General features: G+C 37.2%; 3 protein-coding genes across 4 annotated transcripts in view; all 3 read right to left on the minus strand.

Moving 5' to 3' along the window:
• LOC144628981 (CUB and sushi domain-containing protein 3-like) overlaps positions 1–17,401 on the minus strand; it is a 732,439-nt gene that overhangs the window by 66,375 nt on the left and 648,663 nt on the right. The window lies entirely within an intron of this gene.
• Positions 1–17,401, minus strand: part of LOC144629002 (low-density lipoprotein receptor-related protein 2-like) — a 118,437-nt gene that overhangs the window by 49,106 nt on the left and 51,930 nt on the right. The gene's annotated exons all lie outside the window — the stretch shown is intronic.
• LOC144628751 (P-selectin-like) lies at positions 4,244–15,630 on the minus strand. The gene is made up of 15 exons (XM_078486871.1): positions 15,314–15,630; positions 14,159–14,571; positions 12,560–12,745; positions 10,531–10,725; positions 10,187–10,372; positions 9,564–9,758; positions 9,299–9,429; positions 8,743–8,812; positions 8,061–8,255; positions 7,717–7,902; positions 7,097–7,291; positions 6,777–6,962; positions 6,175–6,434; positions 5,216–5,316; positions 4,244–4,636 (listed from the first exon to the last, which is right to left on the minus strand). The coding sequence occupies exons 1-15, from the start codon at positions 15,628–15,630 to the stop codon at positions 4,246–4,248; spliced, it is 3,207 nt and encodes a 1,068-aa protein (XP_078342997.1). The 3' UTR covers positions 4,244–4,245.

Consider the following 17,401-nt stretch of genomic DNA (forward strand, 5'->3'; position numbering starts at 1 on the left):
AAGGAAATCTTCTGAGCAAGTCTTTGGATAAAATTAAGTAATTCGTATTTGTGTCGTTGATGTTTATTTAAAGTGTCGAAAAATATAATTCCAAAAATATATAATTACTTTGTGTTATGGACGCCTTTCTAGGCGCCTCTTTTTACCTTTGTCACAACGCAAAACCATTTCTCCTGGCAAAACTCAGCAAAGGAGTTATCGGCTGCACTTTTATTCACTTCCGTCTCGTGTTATCATGGTAACGGTTGCCATAGCAAAATATTTGTTACCATCTTCTTTTACTCACAATCAGGTATCGTCATTTTCTACTGACGCGATATGTGGACTAGGACCTGATTAAAGAGGCGTCTTCCTCGAAGAAGATGACTATACGACTAAGCCACAGGGTGGATGATGCTTGTCACTGCAAATATTTTCAGAGCACGGTCAGTATTTAACAGCTTAAGACGGTGATAATGCATAAGAAATGCAAGGAGTTTTAAAATGAGAAAGATAATTAGACTGCAAGCAGTCGGTTATTGCTCCTGAAATCCAACGCTTGATCGGAAGAGTTAAAGTTATGCAAATGACAGGGGGAAAAGAGAGGAGGGAATGGGGTCGAGGCGGAAAAAAGAAACATCATTTCCTCGATAGCACTTTTCGCTGCTCGATCTATAATTCGCATTCTTTAATTCCTCTTTTTGCGAAAGTAAAGAGACTGCTCGCAGTCAATAGACAGTAGCTTTTTAGAGAGAGGAGTTTTGTAGTGGGCGTTCCCGTCGCAGATCCTCTGGGCTGTTTCTTAATAACAAAAATACTAAGACATCTCTTTTCCGTAATTCCTTCTTCGTACGTATAACCAGTCTATGGAACGCAATACCGATCGCAATAAGACTACGTTCAGTATTCCATCACCATGACATTCGTACGTATAAATTAGTTTGTCCAAAGTGCCGCCGTGTAAATACTGTAGTATGTTGTTCTTGTTAGCTCTTTTCTTTGGAATAATTATTTATTTTTGTTTTCATTGTTATTTATATTGGGGTTCTAGGGAATGGGATATAGATTTATTTAGGGGGATGGTTTGGTGATGGGTCCACCTTGTAGGGGACTTAGTGTTTTTTTGTGAACTCACCTGCCGTGGGTGGAATTTGTAAAATAAAATATAAAATAAAATAAGAAAGTCCTTTACCATATTATCCCGCGAACCACGATCCTGATTAAACGATGTGTCTTGAGAAACCAATTTTATGCTGCGCTAGTGATACTTTCGGCAATGTGTGTGTATGTCTGCGCGGGGGGGGGGGGAAGAGAGAGAGCTGAGCCCCCCAATTTTTTGTTTGGGGGCCTACAGTAAATGAGTCAAGTCCACATACGGACTTGACTCATTTCATTTACTTATTTTGCCTCAAAGAAGTGGAATTCAATCTCAAGCATAGCCAGAACTGCCCTTAATGTAAATATTTGATGTAAATAGTTTAAGCATCTTTTTTTTTTCTTTTTTTTTCTTGTTGTTTTTGTTTTCATTCGGAGAAATAAGCATTTTATTGCTACTCTGTAAATCCGAATTTAAATAAAGTTTATTGTATTGTATTGTGTTATACAGCCGGCCTTATAGTTTTGATAAATGATGGAAAGCTATTATACTGTATAACTCCATACTTTTCTCAGCTTCTGCATTTTATGAGCAAGGAACCGAATACCAAACACAGCAGAAGACACAAAAATAAAATAAAAAATAAAACGGTGACTCTAAAACTACGTTTTTTTGGTTTATTTATTTATCTAAGAATATTAGTATCGAAAAACTGGAATACATGCTTAACCCGACTTTAAACTACAATACCCTTATCATTTCTCTGAAATACGCCACCCTTACCCTTATTCAGGATTAAACGCTCTCCCTTTCTATCAAAAACTCTTACGAGCTGAAAAACTCCCACCTTCTACGTTACATTTTTAGCAGCTCTGAGTCAGTTTCAATGCGGCGTACACGCGGTTATATAACATAATATACTTCTAACTAGATAAATAATAATACTGTCTAAAAAACCTTATAACTTACAAAAATGAGGTGCCCCTTAAGGATAACTGATCTCAGCTATCACTTTCTATCATGATATTCTATCATGATAAACCACCGATAACACAAGCATGTCACACGCAATAACTTGCCTAGGGCACAACAGTTGCGAAAAGTAAAGGAAAATGCAAATATGTACAGTGTGAAAACCCTTCATTTCTTACAACTCTCGGTCATTTGAACCAAAGGGTTGTTTCTCTTTCGTTTGCTTCACTCTAACCCCCAAACTGCCCCACTAATTTTTCGAATCCACGATATTTCCAAATTCCGGGTTTACCTCGATGTATAAACCTTAAACCAAATTTTCTCTTTGTTTTGTATTTATGGTTTTTCGTCTTTACTTTGGTCGTTCTTTTTTTTATGTCACTGGCGAGTTTCACAGATTCTTTCTCCGAAGATGAGACCAAATTCCAGCAAACTCAAGCCGATTCTTAACTTTAATTTTATCAAATCGCCCGTAACTATTGATCGCGAATAGTATATTTGGGATTTTCAGAACTAACTTTAAGGTATACATGATAAGGTTGATATGCTACTTTAAAGGAGTAGTTCATTCCAAAACGGAACTTTGTTTCACCACGCCAACGAAAAGGTAATACAAAGATATCTTTTTCACCAAAATTGTAGCTTCTGAAGAGTAGGCAAACCTTTTGAAATTCTTTTCTTAACTAGTCCAAACATTGAGAACAAGCCGGCGCCATCTTGGATTGACTTAGCAGCCTGGCAATGTATACGTCACGTCAAAGAGCTCAACATTTACAATCTCTTGAAGCTCAGTTTGTGCAGGATGATGCTGCACAAACAAACATTTCGAAAAACAAGCTTATACAAAATGAGCAAGGAGTGTTGAGTATTTAAACAATGCTTAAACTTCCTGCCGAACTTTAGATTGAGCTCCTTGACGTCACACATATACATCGCCTGACTGCCAAGTTACACCAAGAAAGCGGCAGCTGGTTTTAGATTTTCAGAGTACTTCAGACAAGATTTCATAGGTTTTTAATTCCCTTCGAAAGTTGAAGCTTTGGTGACTTAAATATCTTGGTATTATCTTTTTGTTAGCGCGAAGAAAAAAGTAATCACAAAGCGGTTAATTATATTTTCTTCATTTCAGTGACTTGTCCTTCAGATGTGATGTAATAAGTACTACCAACGTAAGCAGCGTTGCTGTAACTTTTGAGGTCGACCATCTTCTTTGAACTTCGGTCAGTGAATGTTAAGAAATAAAAACACGTGTATTAATAATCATTATTAATTATTATTTATACGGCACTGATTAAAGCAAAAATAAGAACAAGAACACAAATAACGCAATCATAAGCTTGAGTGCCGAAACAGTAAGTCACGCAAAATAGCTAGCTGGTGTCATCTTCGTCCCCTCGATGCCACCTTTCGCTCCCGTTTATTACAACAGCGACAGATGGAGCGGTTTTCACTTGAATGTCGAAAGTAATTTGCGTTTGCTTTGGTTTTGCTTTGCTAAGCTTAGTGATTGGTTTAAAAATCTCACGCCTCTTCCTCAGCCAATCATAACTAAAACCAAAATCAATCGTGACTCGCTCAAGTTTTCACGCGCTTCGTTCCGGCTTCATAGTTTCATTGCTTCATTTATTGCTTCTATTTTTCACTGGCTCACTGGATTGTCTGGGTTCTTTGTGATTGGCCAGAGTAATTAAAGCTAACTTTTTTGCTTTTGAGTTTTGAAAAAAAAATAGTGACATACACTGAGTATACAGACACTGATCGTTAATGACAAAACTGAGTAAATTCATTAAAATCAGCCAATAGGGAAGTCTAAGCAGCGAGCTAGGTCCCTGGTCATCGGAGACATAACTTACAGTAAATATGCTCTTTTTTGTAAGAACCATTTCTATCAGAACGTTGAGGCTGAGATTCGCTCCAAAAACCAAGAAAATGTATGGGCTATCAATCAATCAATCAAACTTTATTTACCCAGGATGACACGTAATAAATAAGTTCACATAATAGCTAAAAAAGAGGCTCAGCTCAGCCAAATTTTGCATGTTCTTATATATAAAGAATGTAAGAGGAGCGGCTCGGGGAATTTGATGAGCGACAGGGAGAGGGTTTGACAACATTAGACTTAACTAGAAGCAAATCACCTGGGTGATATGGTTCTTATTTAACTAACTTGATAACATTCATTTGCGTTTGATGTCCTCTCACCTGCTACGTCTCTTGCAAGCGCACACGACAGCAACGATGACGACAACCAGTAATAAAGCACCACCCACACAAGCTCCTATAATAATGGCGGTCATTGACTTGGATTTCTCATCACTTTTTGCTGTGGGATCCTTGGTTGAGAACAAAGCCTTGACACTCATGATGGTGCCATTCATCGACCTTCCAATACTCGACACATCACTCTTCACGATGGCTTGAAGGACATTTTTACGAACAGTGTCATCTGAGAGCCTTTGGGGAGATTTTAAGTAAAAAGCCAACTGCGCAATGAGAGGATCTTTTGAGAGCTGCTTTGGATACTCCGGGAGAATGTGAACCATATTCTTTGAAAATACCAGGTTGTTAGAGGAACGCTTTCGACGGGAACTGTACAAGATACAAAGACAAGGATAAAAAAAAATAAATAGCTTAGCGCCAAATATTAACACCTCTGGCCATATAAGACGGAACAATTTTTCTTACAACTTGTTTTGCATTGCCAGTTTCGAAAAAAAAATCACTTGTAATAACTTATTTATGTAACCTGCAATGCAACAAACAGTTGCGTCACAATGCTCTACTTATCGCAACGTTGCCGGACATGTTAGTTGCTACTTGTGGCATGTCAATTGCAACCTGAAACATAATCCTATGACAATAATCCAATCCTTTGCTTAGGGGTGACCTTAAGATGCTAGTAAGGCTCAAACAAAATACTTACTAGTAATTGTAAGAAGTGGCCACATCTAAGTAATTGTACTGCATTGATTATTCAAGTTGTTTATATATTGTACGTTTATTATATTGAAAATATACAGGACCCCCGTTTTTCACAAACTCGCGCTTACTAGTTTTTGTTTTTTTTTTTCATCATGCATTTGAACGAGATTAAATCATCGGTGAGAAACTATTACGCATATATGACACTATTTATTTACAGTTGTTGGTGTTCCTGCTTTTATTTACCTTGTTGAAGTTGATTGACATCGGTTTCCGTCAGCAGTACAGTAATCTGTAGCCACTCTTGCAACTTCTGTTTTAAAGTCATCTTCCATTTGTTTGTTCCACTAATCAAACACAAGAAAAAAAAAACAAACGAAAAGTCCATCACATTAAAAAGAATGTACAGTCAACTCTCTCTTAACGGACACCTCTGTAAGACGGACACCTGTGTTGGTCCCATCCCTTCCGTTTTTTTTTCAAACTCTAAGACGGGAAGTTGGAGCCGGTCCCGAAGATGTTCGTTTAGATAGAGTAGACTGTATTAGGGAATATCGCAATGGAGTCAGTTGGGAAAAGCTTGTGGTATGATTTCAGTATTATATTTTAAAGGAAGGCGAAACCAGTAAGCTATTTGACAAAAGTCAGAACGGCAGTTCAAATCGTAACAATTAAAACTAAGTATTTTTCTAAGTATTCATACTAAGGGTTTTAAACCAGTAAGCTTACATCACCAAGGCACAAAAAGTGTATTGCAAAAAAGTTAATATATTGTAATAAAAAGGGCCAGGGAAAGTAACTCTGTCAAGATAAAGTTGCCAAGGAAACGCAACGTCTTGTGAATATTGGAATATCATACCAAATTGTTTCTAGATAAAATTTTTAATAGATCAGAAAACAAGATGGCCTTGTGCCTTTTCTTCCCTGGTCTCTGATGTAGAATCAAACCACTTTCATCCTCCATTTTCACCCTTTCCTTTTTGTTCCTTACATGTAAATATATGTCAGGCAAGCTAGTTACAGGAAAGTACACATGTAAGACCAAATGGGATTCACTCACACACTGTTCCCACCATGAATTTTGTATCTCAGACGGCAGAACAGTGACAGGTTGTGAATTCAAATCCCACCTAAAACACTCATTGTTTTCAGTGGTCAGGTTAACAGTGTAGCAATTATCACTTACTTATAACTAAAAAAACTACCTTTTTGACATCAAGGTCTTGAACTTCCAATAGGATGGATTCTTCTGTTTCCTTTAAGGATATTTTTTCACATGTCGGTATTGCATTGTTCCACACTCCCAGATGTTGGTTACCAGGGGCAACACACGTGACTGCTGACGAGCCATTCAAACGATAGCCCTTTGCACAAGAAAAGCTACATTGTGCTCCATAATGATTTTTACAACTGCTCATGCGTAGTGTACCGCTTGAATCTACTGTCAGCGACGTGCAATTGATAACTGTTGGTGAAAATAATTAAATGAATAAACAGTTCAAAGAAATATTTTAAAAAACAGTTTTCTGTAATTGAAAAGGTTTCTTTCCTTGCACTCGGGACAGTTCAAAATAGGAGCAAAATAGGACAGTACAAATAGGAGCAAGCTTATATGCGAAAATGTCGCCCGCTTAAAGGATAATGCTTCCGTCAAGGCATGCATGCTAGGTGTGATTAGTTTTCCCCGTTAAAATCGAAAAATGGCTTAAGTTCTGGCACCTCATTTGTATTAGTAAGAATCGACAGAACGCTGTACAGGGTATTATAAGATTAAACTAAAACAAATCACAAATTGTTAAGTTCGTACTTTGGCAAGTAAAATCTTGTCCACTCCAAGTTCCATTGTGTTGACATCTTCTTACTTGAGAACCAGACCCTATATAGCCATTATTACACGAGAACTGACAGCTTGTGTTATAATACATTGTTGCATTCCCTGGGCATCCAAGTCTTGTTCCATTGGACGGTGCAGGTAACGCTGGACACGTGATCACTGCAATGTTAAACCAAAACAGAGCCATAACATAATGAGTTCAATTTATAAAAATTGTAACCCCTAAGTGAATAACAGCTTAATGTTTTGTGATGAGACAAATAAATTGTTTAACTTAGAATTTTTTAGTTTACCTTCACACGTGGGTATTGTATTATCCCATATCCCAGGGTGTTGGTTACCAGGGGCAACGCACGTGACTGCTGACGAGCCATTCAAACGATGACCAATCGTACAAGAAAAATCACATTCTGATCCATAAAGATTATTACAACTGCTCATGCGCAATGGACTGCTTGGATCTACTGTCAGCGACGTGCAATTGATAACTGTTGGTGAAAATAATTCATTTAATGAATAATTCAAGGGGATAATTAAAACTAACTATCTGTAAAGATAAAGGTTTCTGTCTCTGTTCCCCAGAGATCATAGCCAAATCATTCATTCATTCATTCGTCGTAAACCTTATTGGTAGTCTAAACTTCAAGCTTACCACAAAAAAATTAATACAATATAGAATACAATAAATAATTACATGTAATTACAAGCGATATGTTAGGGCACACTTGTAAGGGACAATAGCAAGAAATTGAAAAACCGTTCTGTTCTTAAGGTTGCTTAGTTGTTTCTGTTCGTTTGAGAATTTTGAATTCACGCAAATCGAAAAATCTGTTTGAGCTCTGCCACTTTTTCACTATAAATTCAAGACCGCTAACTGTTAAATTATGATATAACGCAAGTGTTGAGATCCTACTTTGGCAAGTGAAATCCTGTCCACTCCAAGTTCCATTGTGTTGACATCTTCTTACTTGAGAACCAGACCCTATATAGCCATTATTACACGAGAACTGACAGCTTGTGTTATAATACATTGTTGCATTCCCTGGACATCCAAGTCTTGTTCCATTGGACGGTGCAGGTAACGCTGGACACGTGATCGCTACAATGTTAAACCAAAACAAGCCGCAAGATTAAAAATCGTATTTATAAAGATGGTAACTTTATGTTCAGTGATAGAGACAAAAATAATATTTTAGCTGTCCCTAAAAGCCGTTTCTGTATAGTTACGTTGAATAAACGTATACTTTTTCAGTTTACCTTCACATGTGGGTATTGAATTGTTCCACAATCCAGGATATTTGTTACCAGGGGCAACGCACGTGACTGTTGATGAACCGTTCAAACGATGACCAATGGTACAAGAAAAGTTACATTGTGAGCCATAATGATTATCACAACTGCTCATGCGCAATGGAGCGCTTGGATCTTCTGTCAGCGTCGTGCAATTGATAACTGTTGGTGAAAATAATTTATTGAATGAATAATTCAAGGAAAAATTACATTTTTCTGTAAATTACAAGTTTTCTGTCGTATTGTACGCAAAAGATCCCGGTGTGTGACAGATATTCGTAAATCAATAGCCAAATTACACGTTTGGGGCAAACTAATAAGCGATAATAAAAACTGATTGAAACACAATGCTTTCCTTAATTTGCTAATACATGTTGAGCCCGGGATGTTGAAGTTCGTAATTTGTCTCCGTTAGAAAAAAGTTTTGATTGCATTCACATTTGAAAAATCTGTATAAATCTGATAGCTTTTTAAGAATTGCAATACGCTATGTGAGGTATTACAGTGTTAAACTAAAATGTTAAAGATCGTACTTTGGCAGGTGAAATTTTGTTCACTCCAAGTTCCATTGTGTTGACATCTTCTTACGTGAGAACCAGACCCTATATAGCCATTATTACACGAGAACTGACAGGTTGTATTGTAATACATTGTTGCATTCCCTGGGCATCCAAGTCTTGTTCCATTGGACGGTGCAGGTAACGCTGGACACGTGATCGCTACAATGTTAAACCAAAACATGAAATAAGTTTAAAAATCGAATTTATAAAAATAAGAACTTTAAAAAAGAACAGCTCACATATTCTGTGTGGAGACAAAAGCAATATTTTAGCTGTCACTGAAAACCGTTTTCCATATAATGACATTGTCAAAACTCAAACGTTTCCAGTTTACCTTCACATGTGGGAATTGTGTTGTTCCACACTCCCGGATGTTGGTTACCAGGGGCACCACACGTGACTGTTGACGAGCCACTCATAACCAATAACCAATCGTACAATAAAATTTGAATTTTGAGCCATAATGATTATCACCACTGCTCATGCGCAGGGTGTTTCACACCTCATTTGTATTAGTGAGAATCGACAGAACGCTGTACAGGGTATTATAAGATTAAACTAAAACATATCACAAAGTGTTAAGATCGTACTTTGGCAACTAAATTCCTGTCCACTCCAAGTTCCATTGTGTTGACATCTTCTTACTTGAGAACCAGACCCTATATAGCCATTATTACACGAGAACTGACAGCTTGTATTATAATACATTGTTGCATTCCCTGGGCATCCAAGTCTTGTTCCATTGGACGGTGCAGGTAACGCTGGACACGTGATCACTGCAATGTTAAACCAAAACAGAGCCATAACATAATGAGTTCAATTTATAAAAATTGTAACCCCTAAGTGAATAACAGCTTAATGTTTTGTGATGAGACAAATAAATTGTTTAACTTAGAATTTTTTAGTTTACCTTCACACGTGGGTATTGTATTATCCCATATCCCAGGGTGTTGGTTACCAGGGGAAACGCACGTGACTGCTGACGAGCCATTCAAACGATGACCAATCGTACAAGAAAAATCACATTCTGATCCATAAAGATTATTACAACTGCTCATGCGCAATGGACTGCTTGGATCTACTGTCAGCGACGTGCAATTGATAACTGTTGGTGAAAATAATTCTTTTAATGAATAATTCAAGGGGATAATTAAAACTAACTATCTATAAAGATAAAGGTTTCTGTTTCTGTTCCCCAGAGATCATAGCCAAATCATTCATTCATTCATTCGTCGTAAACCTTATTGGTAGTCTAAACTTCAAGCTTACCACAAAAAAAAATTAATACAATATAGAATACAATAAATAATTACATGTAATTACAAGCGATATGTTAGGGGCAAACTTGTAAGGGACAATAGCAAGAAACTGAAAAACCGTTCTTTTCTTAAGGTTGCTTAGTTGTTTCTGTTCGATTGAGAATTTTGATTGCACGCAAATCGAAAAATCTGTTTGAGCTCTGCCACTTTTTCACTATAAATTCAAGACCGCTAACTGTTAAATTATAATATAACGCAAGTGTTGAGATCCTACTTTGGCAAGTGAAATCCTGTCCACTCCAAGTTCCATTGTGTTGACATCTTCTTACTTGAGAACCAGACCCTATATAGCCATTATTACACGAGAACTGACAGCTTGTATTATAATACATTGTTGCATTCCCTGGACATCCAAGTCTTGTTCCATTGGACGGTGCAGGTAACGCTGGACACGTGATCGCTACAATGTAAAACCAAAACAAGCCGCAAGATTAAAAATCGTATTTATAAAGATGGTAACTTTATGTTCAGTGATAGAGACAAAAATAATATTTTAGCTGTCCCTAAAAGCCGTTTCTGTATAGTTACGTTGAATAAACGTATACTTTTTCAGTTTACCTTCACATGTGGGTATTGAATTGTTCCACAATCCAGGATATTGGTTACCAGAGGCAACGCACGTGACGGTTGATGAACCGTTTAAACGATGACCAATGGTACAAGAAAAGTTACATTGTGAGCCATAATGATTATCACAACTGCTCATGCGCAATGGAGCGCTTGGATCTTCTGTCAGCGTCGTGCAATTGATAACTGTTGATGAAAATAGTTTATTGAATGTATAAATCAAGCAAAAATTACATTTTTCTGTAAATTACAAGGTTTCGGTCGTTGTACGCAACCGATCCCGGGGTGAGACAGATATTCTTAGATCAAAGCCAAATTACACGATTGAGGCAAACTTATAAGCGACAATAACAAACGAATTGAAAAACAATGCTTTCCTTAATTAGCCAATACATGTTGAGCCCGGGATGTGAGGTTCGTAATTTGTCTCCGTTAGAAATAAGTTTTGATTTCATTCACATTTGAAAAATCTGTATAAATTCTGATAGCTTATTAAGAATTTCAATACGCTATGTGAGGTATTACAGTGTTAAACTAAAATGTTAAAGATCGTACTTTGGCAAGTAAAATCTTGTCCACTCCAAGTTCCATTGTGTTGACATCTTCTTACTTGAGAACCAGACCCTATATAGCCATTATTACACGAGAACTGACAGGTTGTATTTTGATACATTGTTGCATTCCCTGGACATCCAAGTCTTGTTCCATTGGACGGTACAGATAACGCTGGACACGTGGTCACTACAGTGTAACACAAAAACAAAGCCAAAAGTTTTAAAAAATTGCATTTATATAGACGACAACCTTTAAATAAAGACAGCTAAATGTTTGGTGTGAGGAAAAAATTTTTCAGCTAAATGTTTGGTGTAAAGCTTTTTTTGGTGTTATTATATTGTCTAACTTTAACTTTTCCAGTTTTCTTTCACACGTGGGAATTGTGTTATTCCATATCCCAAGATGTTTGTTACCAGGGGCAACGCACGTGACTGTTGACGAGCCACTCATAACCACTAACCAATCGTACAATAAAATTTGCATTTTGAGCCAAAATGATTATCACAACTGCTAATGCGCAGTTCACCGCTTGGATCTACTGTCAGCGACGTGCAATTGAAAACTATTGATGAAAATAAAGTAATGAGTGGATAATTTAGGATAATTAAAATAACAGTTTTCTGTAAAGAAAAAGATTTCTTTCCTTGGATGCAAGAGATCCCGGGGTATGACAGATATTGGTGGATCATAGTCAAGTTACACGCTTGGGGCAAACTTTAAGGAGACAATAGCAACTGCTTGAAAAACTGATCTTCCCTAAGCCTGTCAACGCATGCTGGGGTTGGTTCAGTTGTCCCCATTAGAAAAATAGCTGTAACTGAAAGTTTTGATTGTACTCGAATCAAAAAATTCTGTTTGAGCTCTGGCACCTAATTTGTATGCATTTTAGAATGCTTCGTTTTAGATTATGATAGGTCGTAAAGTGTTTATATCTTACCTTGACAAGTAAAATCTTGTCCACTCCAAGTTCCATTGTGTTGACATCTTCTCACTTGGGAACCAGACCCTATGTAGCCGTTATTGCACGAGAACTGACAGGTTGTATTATAATACATTGTTGCATTCCCTGGGCATCCAAGTCTTGTTCCATTGGTAGGTACAGGTAACGCTGGACACGTGGTAACTAGAAGGTAGAAGAAAAAAAAAAGAATAGAAGGTTTGTGTTTCGTTGAACGCAAGAGATCCCAGTGTGTGACAGATAATCGTAGATTATAGCCAAATTACACGTTTGAGGCAAACTTTTAAGCGACAATAACAACTGATTGAAAAACAATGCTTTCCTTAATTGGCCAACACATGTTGAAGTTCTTTATTTGTCTCCGTTAGAAATAAGTTTTGACTGCACTCGAATTTAAAAAATCTGTTTAAATTCTGATATAGCTTATTAAGAATAGCAATACCGTAACGCTATGCGAGGTATAGTAATGTTAAACTATAACATGCCGCAGAATGTTAAATATCGTACTTTGGCAAGTGAAATTTTGTCCACTCCAAGTTCCATCTTGTTGACATCTTCTTACTTGAGAACCAGACCCTATATAGCCATTATTACACGAGAACTGACAGGTTGTATTATAATACATTGTTGCATTCCCTGGGCATCCAAGTCTTGTTCCATTGGACGGTGCAGGTAACGCTGGACACGTGATCACTGCAACTAAAGCGTGAAAGAAAGGTTCATATTATCGAGAGATGACAAAAATGGCTGAATGTTTAATTTTAAGGCATACATAATGTTAATTAAAGCTCGTGAAAGCTTTGCACACGAAGACCTATTCAATGATGCAGTTAATGTTTTATATGTATTCCAAGAATTTATGAAGAGCTTTTAAATTTAATATATTAACCCCGCACATTATCGTTCTGTTATTGCACATATTATATTTTAACATTTGACTTGACTTATGGCCATAACCATAGGTGGGTAAAGGGCCGAGATTTATCTAGAACTTATTCAGTATGTTAAGGGTCTTGTTTTTCTTTTGTGTTTGGCTAGCCCAACTTATTCACTTCTTCTGCATCCCAATTCTATTAAAAAAAAACAGTAAATGAAGCTCCACTTTATTAGTGTTGTGGATCATATTGGGTTTCAGGGTAGATATGTTTTCAGCGTTGGTTGATCTGTTTCAACCCAACAGGCAACACTCTTTTAACAACTTGAATCAATTTCAATCTATTTATTGAGATTCCTTTTAAATGAGTTAAAATTGTCTTTTTTTGTCATTCGCTGTTTTCACCGTTCCCATAATACATCTTGTTTACCCCCAAAATTTGTGCATAAGCATTGTTTTCAATTTCTCTTGGGATTTGCAATGACGTACAATCTTCCCAAGAGAAATTGAAAACAATGCTTATGCAAAAACTTTTTTTTTTTTTTGGGGGGGGGGGGGTAAACAAAATGTATTATGGGATTGTGAAAAAAGCAAATTGTTGAAAAACTTCAGGTTGAAACATATTAACCTAGGCTAGAAACAAATCTAACTTTAGTGTAACCCTAGTTTAGTAAAGTCTTACTTGCTTACTGACTGACTGACTGACTGACTGACTGACTGACTGACTGACTGATATAAATTTTATTCGCGTCCCTATAGCTCTCCTTTTTTTTTCGCCACATGGTCGGCGAGACTTCTCGTGACGTCACAAAAAACTCGAGTAGCCTGGGGACGAGAATGACTATAATCTTTGACACTTATCCGTTCCGTAGAAGTTCGTTTTTTCAAATTTGAATTGATTTGGAAAATCAGTTAGATCTTTCAGTCAGATGGCTTAAAATATAACTTTTAGTGTTAGAAAACCTAATTAAATTGCAAGGCTGTCACTACTAGAGTCGCAATATTGGTTCATTAAAATGCCCTGGCTTTTAATGAACCAATGTTTCGGGTCGAGTTGGTTATAAAATGCCCTTGCTGTAGTGACAGCCTTGTAATTTAATTAGTTTTTCTACACTTTACAGTGACGTCTTCTACGAGCATTTCTAAAAAGAGATCCGGCAACAAGACGTTCTCGGTTTTACTCTGCGTTGTGTGGTTCCCTGCATTTAAGCTTGTATATTCCTATGTCATACCTGGTACCTGCCGGGAACTGTCGTAAGCTACAATTCCCATGATGTTATCGATGCCACCGAACGTAACGCCATTAATACTACTGACATCATCTGCACTTGAGGCGTCGACGACTTCCCAAACTCCTTTTCTTGACCACTCAGTAACGAATAGTGACGAAGAAAGGAGAGTTGCTCCAAAAAACTGCAAACTATTTGCTGGATGGAAAATTAGTTTTCTGTTGTTGCCATTGTAATCCACGACTTCTATTCTTTCTAATCCTCCATCCACCCAGAAGACAAGCCCCTTTCGCCTGTCAAGGTCGATCCCAGCTGGAGCCTGAAGATTGGACGTTACTATGGCAACACGTTGCGTGCCTGATAAAGTGGCTCTTTCTATCTTGGGAGCTTGTCCCGAAGAGGTCCAGAACATTAATCTGTTGAGTGAGTAGTAATATCACAATGATTAATAAGCGTATATCCCCTTCTTTCTCCCCTTTCTCAGTTTCCCCATCTCATCTTCGAAAAACAAGGTAAGGCAATAGGCCATTTCCGAGTAACCCTTTGCCTCTGTTCCAAACGAGTCTACGTGCGAAACCATTTAAATAAAAATGAGTTTGATTTGCATGAAAGTGGACCTGTAGGTGAAACTCATTTTCATATGAATGGTTTTGCACGTAGACTCGTCTCGAAACAGAGGCTAAGGGTAACTCGGAAATGGCCTATTAAGCTTTGGGTATAATTATTGGAGACATCATATTCATACTATCTCTTTTACCAAATTGGTGAAACCCATTCTCGTCACCGGAGCCCTTGTCTCGCTTAGCCAGCAGATGCTTGTGCACGAGAAATAAGTCGGCTGAGCTTTTTTACAAACAGAATTTGAATCTAACCAATCAAATCAGCCGTTTTAAAATCCCCTACATCCAAGGAATTTCCTTTGTTAAAGATCTAGCCCATCAAATCATGTGTCTCTAGACCCACTTGTTCCTTGCCCCCCAGGTTCTGTCGGCTAAAAGGGACTAGCGGCTCTAGGGACGAGAATGTGGTGAAACCTTGATGTTGGTCAGGGATTCGATAAAACCCTTATGAACCAGGGCAGGCAAAATCCACCGAAAGCAAAGAAAATGAACCTCCCCAAGTAAAACCAACAAAGCAAGTTTCCTTCCCCTGACTTACCCACTGTCATGGTCAAGAACAATTCCTCTTGGCTCATCGAGATTTGAAGAAACGAGAATAGTTTTGTTATTACCCTCGAAGTCTGATACCGATATTGCACCATTTGTTTTATCAGTCCAATACAACTGTGATGTGTTCCACTCAACTGCCAGTCCTTCACAGACTCCTATGTTATTGTGGATGACTGTAATACTTGATCCGTCGATATTTGCTCGTTTTATGTTCATTTCCGTTACGTCACTCCAAAATATGTAGCCCTGGTTGTAATGGATGTCCAAAGCGACAGCTCTTGATAAACCATCTACGATTATTTGCATCTTAATACCTTTGAAGTCCAAAGCTATTATTTGTTTTATCAGTGACATTATAAGACATGGAGTTTGAGAGTTGCACGGCACGTTTGAGGCTAAAAGGATAGAGAAAGAAAAATAGAAAAGTTAGGAAAAACTGTGTTTTAGGTATTAAAATGCCTTTCAACATAACATAACATAACATAAGATAACATAACATATTAGAATATAGCCGCTGTATACGCGCGATGGAATTCTAGCGGGCATTATTTTTAATAGAACATAGCTGAAAACTATAGAAGCCCGGTACCCCGGATGTGCGAATTGTTTGTCGAATTTCGCTGAACGACTTCGTCGACTTCGCCTCTATTCTCTTGTTTTGTTGTTTAAATGATGCTTTAAAGCAGCAAGTTTTTTATCAGGAACGTTTTACCTGCTTAAATGGAAGTAAGACAGTGCCAAAGGAAACGCCAGATGAAGAAAGAATCGTTGAAATTTGTTGTTTTTCTTTGGAGTTGTGTACGCCAGTATTTTGCCGTGAACTGCCCGAAATTGATTGGAAATTATTTAGCAAAACAAGCCGGACTCTAGAAACGCTTTGAGGTAAGAAACCTTTTTTTTAGCCATAATCGGAAGACAGAACACTCCACTTTTGTTCTTTTTAAATCGAAATAAGAGGCGAATTTGAAAAACTTCCTGCGAAACGAACGCATGAAAATTTTTCATTTGAATGAAATTGAAGTAGGCTAAACCAAACTTGAATGCGTAAATATTTCAACTAGATTTGTCGGCTTTGTGAGAATCTTTTGGTAGTTGGAGAAAGGACTATATAAATAGGAAATATGATTGAAATGGTATCTTGGTTTATTTATAAAGAAGCCGCCAAAGAAAAGAATAAACTAAACTTTCACTTTTACCAATGTTGCGTGCGTTTGTAAACGCCGTGAGCGGCCGCGAGTCTTGTAAGTTCTGTGCACTTTTTAATGCTATATTCTAAACCCACTAGAAGATGGTTATCCTATGTCCTATAAGAAAATAATGCACTTTTGAGGTCTAGAAAAGCAGCTGAATGCCCTCGCCTGACGGCTCGGGCATCCACTAGCAGCTTTTATAGACCTCAAGCGTGCATTATTTTCTTATGGAACATGGAAAACCATCTTCTAGTAGGTAAATAAAACATAACAAAACATAACATAGCATAACATAACATAACATAACATAAAATAACATAACATAATAAAACATAACATAACATAAAATAACATAACATAACATAACATAACATAACATAACATAACATAACATAATAAAACATAACATAGCATAACATAACATAACATAACATAATAAAACATAACATAGCATAACATAAAATAACATAACATAACATAACACAACATAGCATAACATAACATAACATAACATAATAAAACATAACATAGCATAACATAACATAACATAATAAAACATAACATAACATCAACGATCGAATTTTAAAGGGCGTTCTATTTAACTACAGATCTAGAGCAGTTGCTAAGGAATTGCTCAAGATGGTTTTAGGTGGCAAGTCATTTTGAAGCGTTTGGTAATGCTTAATGGTGAATGTCTGGCTGGGAGGACAACTGCATTGAAAAACATTGATATTGCGCGCGCATAATTAACAATTAGACTACGAGCCCGAGTTTTCTATGAGCAAATAGTCAACGAGGCGCAGCCGAGTTGACTATCGCTCATAGAAAACGAGGGCGAGTAGTCTAATTGTTTTAGTAGAAACTCTAAAGGATTGCAGTCCAAAACC

This window comes from Oculina patagonica, chromosome 10 (genome assembly GCF_052425735.1).
Source record: "Oculina patagonica isolate OP01 chromosome 10, crgOcupat, whole genome shotgun sequence".
Lineage (NCBI taxonomy): Eukaryota > Metazoa > Cnidaria > Anthozoa > Scleractinia > Oculinidae > Oculina > Oculina patagonica.